The sequence below is a fragment of the Ictidomys tridecemlineatus genome, chromosome 13, assembly GCF_052094955.1.
Source record: "Ictidomys tridecemlineatus isolate mIctTri1 chromosome 13, mIctTri1.hap1, whole genome shotgun sequence".
Classification (NCBI taxonomy): domain Eukaryota; kingdom Metazoa; phylum Chordata; class Mammalia; order Rodentia; family Sciuridae; genus Ictidomys; species Ictidomys tridecemlineatus.
The window spans coordinates 46,213,735-46,230,292 of record NC_135489.1 but is presented as its reverse complement, the minus strand read 5'-3'; the positions used below and the strand labels follow the sequence as shown (position 1 = coordinate 46,230,292).

General features: G+C 48.3%; 1 protein-coding gene across 4 annotated transcripts in view; it reads left to right on the top strand.

Moving 5' to 3' along the window:
- Cables1 (Cdk5 and Abl enzyme substrate 1) overlaps positions 1-16,558 on the top strand; it is a 107,254-nt gene that overhangs the window by 82,448 nt on the left and 8,248 nt on the right. For 2 of the 4 annotated variants that reach the window (XM_005329061.5, XM_078030268.1), the window contains 3 exons: positions 3,661-3,757; positions 4,858-5,014; positions 6,138-6,241. In XM_005329061.5, coding sequence (XP_005329118.2) covers positions 3,661-3,757; positions 4,858-5,014; positions 6,138-6,241 — 358 coding nt within the window. The remainder of the gene's footprint in view (positions 1-3,660; positions 3,758-4,857; positions 5,015-6,137; positions 6,242-16,558) is intronic. The other 2 variants (XM_078030269.1, XM_078030270.1) reach the window with 1 other exon arrangement.

Here is a 16,558-nt window from a genome sequence, read left to right as displayed (position 1 = left end):
AGTCCTGACAAGCACTAAGATAATCCAATGTGGTACATATCATCCACCTGTGGCTGTTTTACATTTCAATTAATTTACATTATCTGCTTTATCACTGCTGGAACCAAAAGACCTGAAAAGTTTTAGAGGAAGAAAAGTTTATTTTGGGGCTCACAGTTTCAGAGGTCTCAATTCATAGATAGCTGACTTCATGGCCCTGGGTCCATGGTAAAGCAGGACATCGTGGTGGAACAGTATGGCGGAGGGAAGGAGCACAGAGCTTGGTACCAGGAGGCGGAAAAAGAGAGAGCTCCACTCAATAAGGACAAAAAGCACATCCCCAGGGACCCACCTCCTCCAGCCACACCCTACCTGCCTACAGTTACTACCCAATTCATTAGGGGATTAATGCACTGATTAGGTTAAGGCTCTCGTAACCCAATCATTTGTGCCTCTAATCCTTCTTGCATTGTCGTGAGCTTTTGGAGGACGCCTAACATCCAAACCATAACATAAAAATTGAGTTCCTGAGGGGCTGGGGCTATAGCTCAGTGGTAGAGCACTTGCCTTGCATGTGAGAGGCACTGAGTTCGATTGATCCTTGGCACCACATAAAAATAAACGTATTGTGGGAAAAAAAATTTTTTTAAAAATTGAGTTCCTCAGTTAGCTGATCTTTTTCCAAGTTCTCACTTGTCACATGTGCCCAGTGACCACCACATGGGACAGCACAGATGGAGTTCTAGTGGATAGTGCTGGTCTGTCCTAGTCTATATGTAATTTCGGGTGCAGTTGAAAGTGGACCCATGGATCTTATTTCCTTACGCTTGGCCCCAGCTGCTTAGAAAGTAGAATGATGTAAGTGAAAAGCCAGTGGGAAGTAGTGACTCCAGCAAGTCACACTAATTGTCCAGATGGGTTCCTCTGGGTAGGTGTGGTAGAGCCTCGCCCAATCCTCTCTTTCATGTCCCCAAGGCCCTTGGACAATCCACTGGGTCTGCAAATCTTTTAAAAAGGGTTTGGGGTTCAGCTCCTGGAGAGAGGACTCTTGGGTTTAAGATGAGCACATAGAGTATATTTTCTGTTACAGCTTCATTTCCCTTGAGGTTAGCACCAAGAAGCAGGGTGTGGGGTGAGCCGTGGCTAGTTTGCTTCTGTTCACTGGGATCTGCACCTTTAGCCGCAAACAGACAGCTGGCCTCCAGGATGAGGCTGTTCAGGGAAGGCTGTGAGCAAATTGAAGATAAATGAAGAGGGGTTCAATGAAAAAGCACCCATGTTTCATCCCATCTTTATAAACCAGTACTGGTGAGACAGACTACGCCTGCTCAGTAAATAAGTCCTTCAGTGTCCTTACCTGTGACATGCTGTGTAGCCAGCCTAGTGCTCCCCTGGGATTGCTCTTAGTTCAGGCTGGCTTTAACATTCTCCTTTCCCTTGGCCTTCTCATCCTGAGAAGATCTTCCCTTCTCTTCTATTAATTTCAGCCCTAAATGACGTTCTCTGAAAACAAGGAGAAAATTGGGAATATGAGAGACTCATTGCTGGCTTCGGCTTTAGCAAACTTTAAGCAAAGCCGGAGTGCATGGAACTGTGCCGAGGTCCTTCACTGAAACCAAAGCCTGCTTTTCTGTACCAGCACTGCTGCTGTTGGTCCCCTGGGTCCCTCCCCACCGTGCGACTTCTGCCTCCTCGCTTTGCTCAAGGTTTTCTTTGTAGGCATTTCTCCCCGTGTGGATGCTCTGATGTGTTCATGTCTCCATCCTTAATTGCTTTCCGAAGGCTTCTAGAAGTTGCCCCGAGTAGCTTAGTAGCAGGCAGAGCAGCAGGTCTGGATGGTGTGGACAGTACCTGGTGGCCTCCCTGAGTCCCGCTGTCCTCTGGCCTGCTGGGTCTTGGCAGCAGCGAGTTGAAGGTGGGTGCAGTGTGTTTGGGTTTAAATAATCCTGGGCCTCATAGCCCTCAGGGAGCATGGTCCCTGCCAGAGGGGACACGTGTGGAAGATTTCAGACACGTGGAAAAGGGCTTCCTTCTCAGAACGTGTTTAGAGCCCTCATTGGGGTGGCCTGCACCTTCTTGAAAACACTGACCATTGCAAGACTTACTGTCCTTTTCTGTCCCTTAAGGGGGCAGGTTGGCTGTTTAGAATGACCTGAAGTCTTTCACACGCATGGGGTATGGGTGGAGGAATGGGAGAAGCGCTGATTAAAGTAAAATAAATAGAAAGAGCGAAGACTTGTGGGATGGGCGGGTTGGTTGCTCTTGTTCTGTGGCTTTGGTGGTGTTTTGAGCATGCCGAGGCCATCGCCTTCTGAGGAGGATTGCCACAATGCTGGGTGCCGAGGGCCTGGGGTGTTTATTTTGAAAACTGTCTCAGATCAGACTCTGCATTCTACGTAACACCAGAGACCCAGTCCACCCTCGGAAGGGCACAGGTGAGGACAGCCTGTGTGTCCTCCAACTTTGAGAAGGGCGTGCCCGTCCTCCCCACTCCCACTCTGTCCCTCTCTCCTTCTCCCGGTTACCTTTGGCCAGGAGAGTCTCCCTTTATGTCTGGCTTGTTCTTACTTGGCTTCTCATTCCCTGAATACGGTCCCTCTGCCCAGATCACACAGTGAGGAGGCTTTCAGTGTGAGGTGGCTTTCCCTTACCAGCACCCTGTATCATAGAGACAGAGGCTGGGAGACGGTCCCCAAATGAGGCTGCAATTTAGAGTCACCTGGGTCACTTGAAGTATGGATGCCCAGGTCCTCCCCATATTCTCAGAGGTCCCCGAGTGGACTCTGATGTGCAGAGTTTGAAAAACTCATAAGGAAGGAGGATCATCCTTTGACAAAGCGAGCGGTTGCACATGAGGGTAGTCACGGGGAGCCCATCTTGCATCTCCAAAGCAAAGCAAGTGTACTAGAAAGAGCATTGGGCACAAAAAAGACTAGTCCCTTCAACATATTATTATTATCCCGGTGGCCTTGGCAAGCCATTTACCTACTCTGAACCTCTCTCTTTGCCCCTCTGTAAAATGGGTTAACAATAGTCATGCCTGTCTTGTCCCTCCAAGTTTCCTTACAAGTGTGTGTGTGTGTGTGCAAGTCTTTGAATCATGTGGTGTTGTGTAAATGCTTGTCATTTTACTGGGAATTACTGTCTAATAAAGATGCTACCTTGTCAGGCAGCCTAGGAAACGAGTGAGGGTGACTGTTGTGCCACTCATTCTTTCATTGCCAGCAGTGAGACGGATGCCTGTTTAGGAGATTTACTTCTCCTGTCTGGTAAAGGAGAGGTGGCCTCAAGAGCTTTAAAAAGAACCCAGCAGCAGGAGCCCCGGAGGCCCAGTTGTCCCGGGTGCTCAGAGAGCATTCCCGTGGCTTCTCAGTAACTGGCCCCATGCTGAGGAAGAGGTGGCATTGGTCGCCTCCAGCTTCTGAGCCCAACTCCCATCTGCAGACTTTGTGATCAATTGGATTTCCTTTTTCCATGTAAATCAAATAAAATGGAGTTGCCCCCAGCAAGAACCTCACGGTGAGGCCCCCAAGGAAGGACACCAGGTCATCCCATTCCATCCCCCAGGACCCACTTGGTCATTTTGTCAGTGCAACTGTGGTGTCTCATGTCGTAAACATCATCGTCGTTCTTTGGGGTGCACACAAAAGCATTTTTTCCCCTTTGGCTTGTACTCCTCAGGGATCTGAAGTTGGATGGAGGGAGGCAGTCAGCAGGCGCCATGAGCTTGAAAGAGATCATTGGTCTTGAAGGTGTGGAGCTGGGTGCTGACGGGAAGGTAAGTCCATCTGGCCCTCAATTACCAGGGGCAGGGAGCAGAGGCAGTCAGACTGAACCCCACTTGTGACGGGGGGAAGCAAGCTCTGGGGGCAGATTCCTGGGCACGTGATACCAGCCCACCCCGGCTCTGCCACTGTGCAGATGGAAACCCACCAAAGCTGTTTGAATAACCGTGTGGCGGAGTCCACTGAGCATGTGTATGCTCATCCCTACAGTCACCTGGACAACTGAGTGTGTAACACAAGTACCTCACACTCTTGCCCCCACCCACCCACAATACATGGATATTCCAGGATGAAGTGGCAGTTTGAACATTACTCACTGGTGGTGTAAGCAAGCAACATTCCAACTACTAGAAGTTTTTGGCTTCTCATGGTCCCAAGGGGCCAAGAATCCCTCAACCTTAAATGGTTTCAAGCTGGGTTGAAATCTGAGGAGTGAAAGTTGAAAATGAACTTGACCTGCATCCACTAGGTTCAACCCTCCCAAAGCCTGTGTTTCCTTGGGGAAACCATCCCAGAATAGTTCCAACAGGGGAAGCTTCTGGGGCTGTGAATGACCTTTGCCCTCCTTACCTCCAAGTTAACTGGTCACTCCTCTACCTGAATGACAGGAACCCTGAGCCTCCAGGTAGAGGTAGGGTGCAGTTCCCCAGGCAGGAGAAGAGAAATGCCTTTGCTCCACCTTTATTCCCCAGGAGGGAGGGGAGTTATAGAGCTGAACATCACAAACAGCGTCTGCTGAGGAACATCATGGGAGATTCTGTGGCCTGATGTGTTCTGGAATCCTGCCGGATAGGTTATGAAAAGCAATACGATGTGTCGGACATGTTAACGTTTCTGCCACAAAATGAGAATAGTCCTACTAAGTGAGCTCTGTTAAAACTATGTTTCACCTCATGTCCGCTAGGGTGGAATTTGGGCACAAATATGGCATGTGTGAGTCCCAAAATTTTTTTCATTTTTCAGATCTCATTGGATTTTTAGAATTGCAGGTTTTAAAAAGTAGATCTGAACTTGGAGGAGCCACATATCTTGGTCAGAATGCAAACCTAGCCTTGCCTGGGAATAATCACTAGTTTGTTTGTTTACCTTGTAGACAGTTTCTTATACCCAGTTTCTGTTACCCACAAATGCCTTCGGAGCCCGGAGGAATACTATAGACTCCACCTCCTCCTTCTCCCAGTTCCGCAACCTGAGCCACCGCAGCCTCTCCATAGGCCGGGCCAGCAGCACCCAGGGGAGCCTCGACACAGGTAACTTTGGCCCTTCTGCGCTCTGGGTAGTTTGTGACAGGAGATGCCTCAGTTCACAGTGTGGTTTGTGTCTCCCTCTGCACGCTGGAGGACACTAGTGTCTTCCCAGAAGACACTACTTTAGGGAAAACGTGATCTCAGGCCATGTAGGCCCATAACCAGGTGACAGGGGATCTTATCTCTAGATGTCACACTTGCCAATCCTGTAGGGTCTTACCTACATGGAGAAATGCTAAAGTTGCATCATTTAGAGCAGTTTGGGTTTCCCCGCTTCTGTAGACCACTTGGCTCCTCATTCACCTTTCGCCTGGTTACAATCCTGCATTGTCACATCGTGAAACTCTGGGGTGTCTTTCGTTCGTTTGTTTTGTTCTTTTTTCCTGTTTATTTTCCCCTAAAATAATTGGACCCTGAAGTACAGAATGAGGGTGATATTTCCTTTGTGGATATTCTCTCGAGCAAAGTTGGCAACTAAAGGAAAATGTGCATATCCCAACTCTATCCACACAAACCTTAGTAAGGATGGGCATGAGGGTACCAGTTCTTTAAGAAATAGCATTATTTCTACTTTCAGAGAAATTCCAGGTGAGTGTGCAGTTCCCCAGGTCATCCGAGCCTCCGCCCTCATGTCCCAGACACCTGTGGTCTTTTACAGCTATGTACCCTGGTGGATGCTCTGGTTTGAGTTGCTCTGCACACAATAGCCTGCCCAGAAGCTTCCACGCTAAGTCATGCCTCTTAGATGGCATGACATGAATCTAGTAATTTGGCCTGCAAATTTAGAAAATGAATCTTTTCAAGGCCACATTCTGTAACCTGCAAGGGCTCTCTGCATCTCAGGTCCTATATAAAGATTTTTACACTTCTGGGTCAGGAAGATTAATATATAATTTTCTAAGATGGAAGGGAAAAAAAGAGAATGGTAAGAATTTGCTGAACCCTTTGGCAAGGGGCTACACCTCATTGGCATGCAGAGCCGTCTGCTAAAAACCAGAGCCAGGAATATGACACTGAGCCAGATTCCCTGAAAACTGTCTTCAGTGACTGTACTTGGCTTTCTCCTAGCTGCCTCTGCCTCAGAGAGTCCTGGGCCCCTAATTATCATTTTGCATGTGATCTTCAGGTAGTGACCTGGGAGACTTTATGGACTATGACCCAAATCTCTTGGATGACCCCCAGTGGCCTTGTGGCAAGCACAAGCGAGTTCTGATCTTTCCTTCATACATGGTGAGTAGCGTGGGATGGATGGATGGTTTGCTCATCCCTACAGTCACCTGGACTGGCTTGGAGGTGGCTTGCTTGCATTCACAGACTGGGGACTTTATCAGAAACTGCTCTGCCTGGAGCATCTCCTGGAAAAGTGCTAGTGGTGGTTCCCTACAGAAGGACCAGCACCTTCGTGGTATCCAGGAATCTGATCACCTGGCCTGTAAACACCACTTTTAGGGGGTTGAGAAGGCTGGGTTTCCAATGTCTGTGAAAGCTACCAGCTCAAGTTGGGGTCCCTCATCTCTGAAGTAGCATGGCCCAGCTTACACTTCCATAGAGGAGGACCTAGCCCATCCCTGAAAGTGCCAAGTTCAAGTCCAGCTCTGTTTGGATTGCCTCACTGAATGCAGGATTCCACGTGCACTCAGAGCAAACAATTGGCACTAGGTTGGGGATGACAGAATTATCTCTTGGGAAAGTGAAAGTAGGACACTGTGGGTGTTAGATGCAAATGCTTTCCTTGCTGTTTTTATTTCACAGACTCTTCCTGTTTTTCCCTTTGTTATAGTTCTGGTTTCTGCTTTGGGCTAACCACCTTTCCCACCACCAAGGGCTACTATTTCTCCTGACACCAGGGGGAACTTCCAGGGTCCCACATACTTTCTTTGGGCAAACCTGCCCTGACTCCAAGGCAAGCAGAGCCCGGCTGCTGTGGGAGGACTGAGCAGGCCTGCCCCCCACAGCATCAGCGGCCTGGACACCAACCCAGAATACCCCATCTCTCCCTGCCTTCTGGCAGGGCAGGCCTAGCTCAGCACTTCCTCCTCTGGTTCTCTTCCTCCTGTGCTGTTCTTAGGAGCCCTCACCTGAGCATCAAGCATCCCAAAGGTCCTTGTTCTGGGCTTTCTTGTCTGCAGACACCAAAGCACAAACCAACCCCATGTACTCAACGGACATCCACATCTGCACTTGGAGCTTAGAGTTTTCAGCCATTGTCAGGAAACCCCTGGCAGTACCCAGCCAGCCCTTGCCAGGTACCTTCAGCATATCTCTGCTTATATTTGGCATCTCTGCAGAGGCCATTCGGATGTGCCACTCTGAGTCAGAATGGATTTCCAAAGGCATTTAGTTTAAAATTACCCTTAATCCTAGGCCTCCGCTCTAGGACACATTTATTGAACAGTCTAATAAAGTGTTCAATAAATGACCAGAGCCATGGCCCTGACATCGAGGAGGGAGCAACTGGAAATCTGCCATTCCTGTAAGAATCTGGTTTCTTTCTGTGGTGCACGGCTTTATTTATTAAAGTTCACTTTGTTGATTGAGTAACTTAGGCAAGAAACTGTGGCCCAGAGTCCAAGTGAGGGTCACAGTTGATGGTCATGGTTGGACAGGCAGGAAATGGATGCTGAGGCTACAACTCCTGGCCCGGGCTCTGTTCGCTTTTCTGGGTCATGTCTGAATACCGATTGCTGGGCTTTGTGCAGTGGATTGCTGACCCAAGGGCAGGACAAAATATGGTTCTTTGGGCAGTTTAACAGAGTATGAAGTGCACTATGGCCAACAGTGGGGTCTGGCAGGGACCTTTCCTGTGGACATGTCATGATAACATTGACCTCCCCTTTGACAAGCCTGCTGTGGGGCTGGTGCCAGATCCAATCCTCTTTTTTCCCCCTTTAAATTTCATTGTGCACTCTGATGTCCTGGGCTTAGTATATGTGTGTGTGTGTGCATGCACGTGCACACGGATAATTCTTCCTCCTTAGACAGTGTGTTAGATGACCTGTCAAGTCAGCATATAGGTCTTTCCTCCTCATTTTATGTTCCCAAATGGATCATTTTTCATTTCCTCATGTTGGCTCCACAGTTTGTGCTTCCCGTAAGAGTCATGTTTAGAGAATGCAGTTGCTCATGAGCTGCATTTAATGGTCAGATCTGTAAGACTTCTTTGCCTCCTAACTATACATACTGGTACTTTGATAATGTGGGAAATCTACTTTTAAATGTTATCATCCAAGTTTTGTTTTCTGTTTTTTTGTTTTGTTTTTTTCAACGCTGCAGACTGAACCCAGGGCCTTGCACATGCCAAGCAAGTGCTATACCACTAAGCTATAGCCCCAGCCCTTTTTATTTTATTTTGAGTTGCCCAGACTTGGCCTGGAACTTGAGGTCCTCCTGCCTCAGCCTCTTGAGTAGCTGGGATTGCAGGCATGCACCACCCTGCCCGCTGTTATCTAAGTCAATGACAGTATGTATTACAAAGAGCCTCAACCCAGCTTCCCAGAGACACCCTTCCTAGAAGCAGGCATGGATGACAGGACTATTTTCTCAGCATTTGCACTGAACTTGTAGGAACAAGAGTACAGGGGTGGTTCTTTGTCGTTGTGTGTTTGCTTGATTTTTACATGTTGAGTAACAGGTACAGAATTTACCCATTCAGCAAATTTGTTGGGGCCCTCATATGTGCCACACTGGGTGTTTTTAATATCCGGTGGAGAACTAACCAGCCATAATCCCCATTCTCATTAACTTTAGAACAAATGGGGAAGTCAGACTATAAAGGGGGAGACAAATCACTAGAGCTGGGAGGAGTGTGTGGACAGGCAGTAGGAGATTGGTGGAGGTGAATTTCCCCGTGGGAAAATCCTGAAGTGTCAAAGAAGTTGACTTTGTGTACATACACACACAGGCGTGCAGGGAGGTCAAGGCCACAGAATGATGATCCCTACAAACCTTTCTCCCCATTGTGGCTCCAGGCTCAGGGATGTACCTGTATCAGGCTAGTGACTCTCAAGGTGGGCAAAAGCTAGAGGGTATTTGAACCAGGTTGCTGAAAGCCCTCTTTGAGAGCCTGGGGCACATTTGGCTCCTAGGTGGGTGTGGGAAGCTCTAAGCCAACAGACCCTACTTGGGTCTGCACTTTCCCTCCCTAGATGCCCCCAGCTTGTGAAGCAGGCTCTGGCCCACTCTCCCCAGGGCTTCCTGCTGCCACCTCTACTTGCTGATGGGAGCAGGCCCTGGGGACCATGCAGCCTCATAGTATTGTTGCCTTATCCTGGGTTTCTTGGGACCTGAGGCTGCTGTCCAGTCTTTCGGGAATGTCCTGTTCTTGTGGAATTTCAGGCTATGGGATGTCCCAGTGGCCTCTGCAGAACCAAGCACCCCTCAAAGTGATGTGCTAATCCTTTACCCATCTAATTCTGTGGCAGCTGTATCGGGTGTAGTTTATACTCAACCAAATGCACCCATTTTAAGTGTACAATCCCATGAATTTTGTCACCACCCCGCTATTCTAGACAGGACATTTCTGTCCCCTTAGAAAATGCCTTCCTCCTGCCTCGTCCTGTCCACCTCCTCACTAGGACAACTGCTGATCTGACTTGGCATCATAATTAGTTTATCTACCTATTCTGGAACTTCATGTAAAAGAGATCATAGGCTATGTCTTTTTTTTTTTTTAATCCATCTGCTTTCTCATTTGATATCTGTGAGACTCGCCCAGGCATGTATATTAGTAGGTTTTTTGATTGCTGAGTGGTGTTGGATGTTCCCCTGTTGATGGACATTTGGGAGATTTCCAACATAGAGACATTATGAGTGCTGTTGCTATGAGCATTCTCACACACGTCTTTTGTGGGCAAATATTTTCATTTTTTCCTGGGTAAATACCTAGCGGAGAGATTCGAGTCACATGACATCACCCAGCCAAGATATAGTCAGATGCATATTTTCATTGTTTGAAAGGCCACTCATCACCACAGTTAGGGCGTGCCTTAGAGTTGGAGAGTTCCAGAGGTGAAGCGCATCTACAGAGTAAAAGTGATATCTTTTTAAAAGTGGCCTTGAACTTGTAGTGACATTTGTATTTTCAAACTTGGATCTATGCAGTCATTCCTGCTAAGATCCATTGAGAAAGGGCATAAGTGAGATTTCTGAACTTAAAAAAAAAAAATCCCCAAGCCAGGCATGGAGACTGAATTACAGCTATTCCTGTGGTTTGGACTTTGGGTTTCTAGAAGGTGACCACAGGACATGAAAGTACGTTGCACCGCTCAGCTGCATGCAGGTTCTTGTAGGGCATTAGTTAATGTGCTGCCCAGGAGGGCAGGAGGCCTTGAGTCAGAACCGGATGCTTCCGGCCGCTACACGGCCTGGCATGTAATTAGGGTTTCACTAGAGAGTTATTATTTATCATTAGAACCTGGCAGCTCATGTGGGTAGTGGTTTTTCATTGTTTTTTTTTTTTCTCCCTTTATGGGTTTGGAAAGCAATTAAGAGAAGAAAGTGACAGCGTTGAGGTAATGCCAACAAAATTAACTTGACTTGAATGGAATTTTGGATCCTTTTCCCTTCTCAGAAAGAAATCCCTCTCACCCTGCTTTGACACCAAAAAAAGGGAGGAAGGGAAAAAAAAAACTATCCTTTATGATACCTCTGCGTCTCAAGAGAGCATCTGTAGAGTTGATCTTCATGATACAGTGCCTGTTTGTTATGATAGCAGAATCTCGGCACTCCCTCCCTGCATCCCACAGTGTCAACAGACAATGTCTGAGACTCGGGTTTCCAATACAGTGTGAGATGCTGGCAGTGGGAGCTGAACAACTCGACGAAAGGGCAACTCATTCAACCTGCCATGTGCCCCTCATGTGTAAATAATTTTTTGGTGTCGTTGTGGCTTTGTGTTTCATGAAAAGTTGTGTCGATGACTTAGGCAATTATGTACCTACCTGCAGGGTGGATTTGCTGGAGAATTATCGCAGCTGGCACTGGGGTCCTCCCTCCCTTGCAAGGTCCCTTCCAGGATGCTCAGGATTCATGGTGCCTATGGCTCACTCTTTGGGGGACGGGCCGCTGTGACAGAAGCGGTGCCAGCTACAAAAGTCAGATTGCTAGTGCTCTCCAGAGGCTCCATCGGGTGCCTGGGCAGCAACCGAGGAGCAGGGTCTTGGAGGCCTGCCAGCTTTAAGTGTGAGAAATTAAAATGCCTTGTTGGGTTGTGGTGGGGGGTGGCTGTTGTTTTTCGTGTGGCTTTGAGCAACAGCATTATTAGATATAATTCATGTAGCGTACAATTCCTGTCTTTGGTGCACAGTTTAGTGGGGTTTTTTAGTATATTCAGTTATGTGGCCATTACCACAGTCAATTCCAGAACATTTTCATCATCCCCCGGAGAAGCCCCCATAGGCTTTAGTAATCCTCCTTGGTCCTGTTCTCCCAAATCCCTCGGCGGCCCCGCGTCCTGTCTCTCTGGATTTGTCTATTCTGATGTTTCACATCATTGAACTCATACAATAGATAGGCCTGGCTTCTTAGCAAAATATGTTCAAGGTTCATCCATGTTGTATCATATAGCAGTAATACAGTATTCTTCTTTTAAATCATTTTTTTTTCTTGTAAAAACAGTCCCAAGATGTGCAGCATCTGCTCACTTCCTAAGTATTTTTCTTGGATTTTTTGGTCATCATTTTCTAATTTTGAACATGACATTCTATGCAAATTTGGCTCACGTCTGTGGCCACGGTTTAAGAAGCATGTGTAGGGGCTGGGGCTATAGCTCAGGGGTAGAGTGCTTGCCAAACCCATTGATTCTCAGCACCATATAAAAATAAATAAAGGTATTGTGTACATCTACAACTAAAAATATTTTTTAAAAAAGAAGCAGCATGTATGTTGAAGTACATCCAAATAACATCTGGGTATGTGTGAACTCGGGGTATAGCCACCCCGTGTCATCACAAATGGGTAGAGACACTACCCCAGAAGTTCTGGAGCACCAGATGAATATCCAGCAGATACCTGCCACAGACTGAGCTCTATACTGCCCCATGTGACAGCATCAACCTCAAATCATTTCATGTCGGTGAGGAATATTAAAGGGCTACTCCCCTAAAGGGATGGGAAGGAGAGTCCATTCAGGATCACATTCTTAATTAGAATCCAAGGAGTAGAATAGCAAATACAGCCCCAGGCTGTGTCAACTGCCTGCTCATTCCTATAGTTTCCTTGTGATTTACTGTCCTCCTAGGGAAAGGGATTCAATGCACAGGACAGCTGAAATGCCCATCTGTTGGTGGTTACATAGATTTAGTCCAGGGCCGCCCCCTGCTTAATTAACCTGAACAAGCATCAAACATCTGCTTTCCCAGTGCCCAGCTGAGCTGGAAATGCTGATGGCTGGCGGTCAATTGCAGGCAAAGCAGAAGAGCCCTGATTTTGCAGGGCTACAAGGAGCTGCCCAGATGGTTGCCTTGGATGCCTCCTTCCTATCACAAGTGTGGCAGGGCAACTGAGGCATGGAGAGGTGTCTACCTGCCCCAGATCACCAGCCAGCTCCTAGGGTATAAATAGCCCTGGGGCTGGAACCCAGATCCCTTGGAATGTTCCTTTCTAGGGATTAGGAGTCTGTGGTCCCCAGAGCAGAATCCACAGCAAACACATCTGTTCAGAGGTGCTCATAAATTCCTATGGAGAGTAGGGGACAAAGGTCAGAGCTCTTCCAGGCCCTGAAGCGGAGGCATCTTGGCTGCTTTTATCAGAATCAGACCAGCAACCTATCTGCTTTGAACCCCTGACCTCTCTAGAATTAGTATTGCGGTATATGTGCCCGTACCCGCTCACATTGTACCCCAACCCTACCCTGGGAGGCCCTCTGTTCCCCACGTTGCACCTGGGGCTTAATTCAGTTCCTCGGCAGCCCTTACTCCTTTTGTGATTAGTCAAGACTGTTTTTCTGAAAAACAAAGGGTGTCCCAGCATCTCCAGGATAGAAGTGGTGGACTCTTCCGGCTAGATAACTCAGTCGTGGACTTTTCATTTTGGTATCTTGAAGGGATTCATGGGTGTTCACCCCACCCCAGCCCTTTCTAACTCTGCTTCCCATCTCCAGTGGAGCAGGCTGGGCAGGGCTTCTTTGTGGACAGTTTTGGATAGTCTCCTCCTCCCAGCTGACCTCCCCCCCTTCCCCTTTTTGCAGCTGTGCACAGGCAGCTGCGAGAAAGTGCATTCAAGTGACCTCTCCAAGAGCACAGTGACCTCTTCTCCAAAAAAAATGCAAGCACCGCAGGGCCAGAGCTGCCCATCCGTCTCCTAGCCAGCTCTGCTTTGGCTACAGCTGCAGGCCAAGAGGAGCCCTTCATCTGGCAAATTCTGTGGTCTGGAATTAGGTGTCAATGACACAGACTGTCCCAGACCAGGAAGGAGCCACAGTCTGCTTAATTAGCACTTTGATTTATAGTAACACACTCTGGCAAAACTCAGGCATTGCTGATTTTTAGAACTCCTACCATTCCACTAGTAGGTGAGCCTAAACAAGGCAACAGCTTCACGTTTAATTGATTCTCTCCCAAGCCAGAAAGAAAGGTTGGGGGCTGGGAATCCCTGCCTGTAGCTCGAGTTTCCCAGTACTGCCTCTTTGCTCATGACCATGGCTGGAAAGAGAGTGGTCTCCCACATGGTTGAGATGTCCAGCCTCTGAGTGTTATCATATGGCTCCCTCAAGATATCCAGGACTGTGCTGAGAAATCTCAGCCTGCTGTGCTCCAGAGACTGGGACCTGGGGTAAGAGGCCAATGGGGACATCATTTCTCAGATACCTGAAGACATGAGAGATGGACCTGGTCACAGGGTGATTTATTTAGTACCAAGAATTTGGCCTGTTTATAACCTCAACTCTGGATGAAGGCCTTGTCTGAGCAAGGGTCTTGGGGCAGATTGTTACTTTGGGGACTGCTGACTCTGTTGTTCCAAATGAGTATCCTGTGTGCTGAATGTGAGCCACCTCCTGAGCAGATGTCCCACAGCCATCAGCATCTAGCAGATGATGGAGAAACCAGAGGAGGAAGCCTAAGCCCAAATGCTTAAGCAGTTTGCCGGAGGCCACCAAGATACTGCACAGCAGAGCTGGGTTTAAACCCAGAGGTCTGGCTCCCGAGTCAGTTCTTTCCCATTGAGCCACAACTCGGAGAATCGGGGACACAGAGAAGGGTGGTCATGGCCAGCAGAGGAGGCAGGGAAGGAAGCTCCTATGAAGTCCTCTGTCAGACCAAGGCTCAGGCCTTCTGTGAGGGGCAGAGCTAGGCTCAGTGTGGAAGCCGAGGGTCAGGGTCCACCGAGCTGCACAGAGTGCACCATGAGGAGTTAGTGGGCAGAGCCGTGTCCCCCAAAAGATTTCCTAACCCTCCACTACCTTAGAGTGTGTCCTTATTCAAAAGTAAATTAAGATGCAATCAAACTGGAGTAGGCCTCATAATCTCACATGGTTTTGTCCACATAAGGAGACACAGAGTCATAGAAGACAGCCAAGAGGGACAGCACCATGCAAAGGCAGAGGTTAGAGCAGTGGCATCCACAAACCAGGGACAAGCAGGGCCCACCAGAAACTCTGAGCAAGGTAGGTCTCTACCCAGAGCCAGAGTTTCTATTTCAAGATTCTGTTTTAGAAGGAGCGCGGCCTGCTCATACCTGGATTTCAGGTTTTCTGCCCAGAGACTGAGAGACCATGCATTGCTGTCATTGCCTAGTTTGTGGTCATTTGTCACAGCAGCCCCAGGAGACTAATAGTTACTTCATATTCTCCACCAGCCTCCAGTGCTCTGACTGATAAGCATGATTTACCAAGGCCATGGGTTGGGCCGAGTTGGTATTCAGGAGTTATTCTGAGGCTTGGACTCACCAGGAAATGTGTGTCAGAGATAGGGGGCAAGACCCCCAGTGGAATCCAGTGACCTGACCACATTTAGACCTTCAGGGGATCAGACACTCTCCTCTTATCCTGTTGTCCCCAGTGGTAGTGGTCAAGACCATCAATGGAAGTATAGTGTGTGTTGTTTACCAGTTTAGTTGCAGAACTCTATATCTACTCTTGCTAGTTTAAGAAGAAAGGGGTGTGTTGCAGCTGGGTAGATACCGAAGAGTTCAGAGAATCATTAAGGAGGCTGACAGAACAGCCCAAGTCAAAATTCAGAAATGATCCCCAAGCCACCCTGCAGAAACTCGCATTCTCTGGGATCAGGACTCTGACTCCTGGCTTGGAGGGTGGCACTGACCACTAGCCCCAGACCCACGCTGCCCTTGTTGTGGTCTGTACCCGCAAAATGGACACCAGGCTACAAACTGGACTCCAGGACTTCTCCCTCAGTGCATCTTGGCAATGGAAATGGCAGGTGTGTAACTTCTCCAGTCCTGCCTTCTCATACCAGAGCATTCTAAAGGGAAAACTGGAATCATTTGGGGGGCTCCTAAGTACAAAGTCTTAAGGAAATAGAACTATTAGCTGTCTTGCCCTTCACTGTGGACATCCAGAGCTTATTGTTTCATGAAGGCGAGTCACAGGAAGAGCCATGTGCGCAGGGGGGTGGCTTAGCAGGATGAGCCTGCAGAAGCAGCATCACAAGCTGAACCTGGAACAGGTGCTAGTCAGGCGGGGAGAATTGGATGTGCAGCTCCCTTGACCTCGGCGTGTAGAAATCACCTAGGAAATGTGTCTTGGTGCAGATAGGGACCACATGTTAAGTGACCTTCTCTGTGTTGCCTGACACTGGAATGGAAGCCACCAGGCTACTACTTCTCCAGACCTCCCAAGAGCCCCTTAAGGTGGGAGCTCCTCTCACTGCCCATTCAGTCTGGTCAAGGAAAGAAAAGCCAGGAGGACTGTTGGTGGGGGGAGTGGATTGTGGGAGGATGAGTTGGAAGCAAGCAGTCTGGAAGACCAAGTTCCCAGCTCTGGCCCTGTCTGCAGCTGGCTGAGGTCGGGGTGAGCCTCTTCACTCTAAACCTCAGTTTCCTTGTCTATCAGGTGGGGTGGGTGGGATACATTCACAGACTTCTCTTTCGGTAGTGGGACCTTCTTTCAAGAGAACCGTTGCAAGGATCTTCATAGAAGCACTGTCCAGGTAGCTGCTGTAGTTGCTGCAGGGTGGGATCCAGGCCTCCCATTGCCTCAGACATTTCCATGGAAACCAGTATTAAAACTCAAATGATCATTACAGAATGGGGTATTCTTGCTCAGGACTCATAGGGCTTCTGGCCCCCAACAAAGGCAAGTGACACTTTGCTTAAACCTGCTCATATCATTCCAGTCTCATGGTTTTTGTCCACAGCGGAAGAGCAGAAGGGGCCTGTCTGGTGTGTCAGGGTACCTAGATGGGGGCATTGTGCTGGGTATTCAGGATACAAGGACTGGCTGGTGGGCCCAGCTGGAGGCAAGCATGGTAGATGATAACCCTCTATCCTGCTTTCAGGAATGGAAATAAAAAGATCTATCTATCCATCTATCTTACATCCTATTCAATCCAGAGGTGTTTTTTTGAGATGAAATTAAGTGGTTCTTGAAGCAGG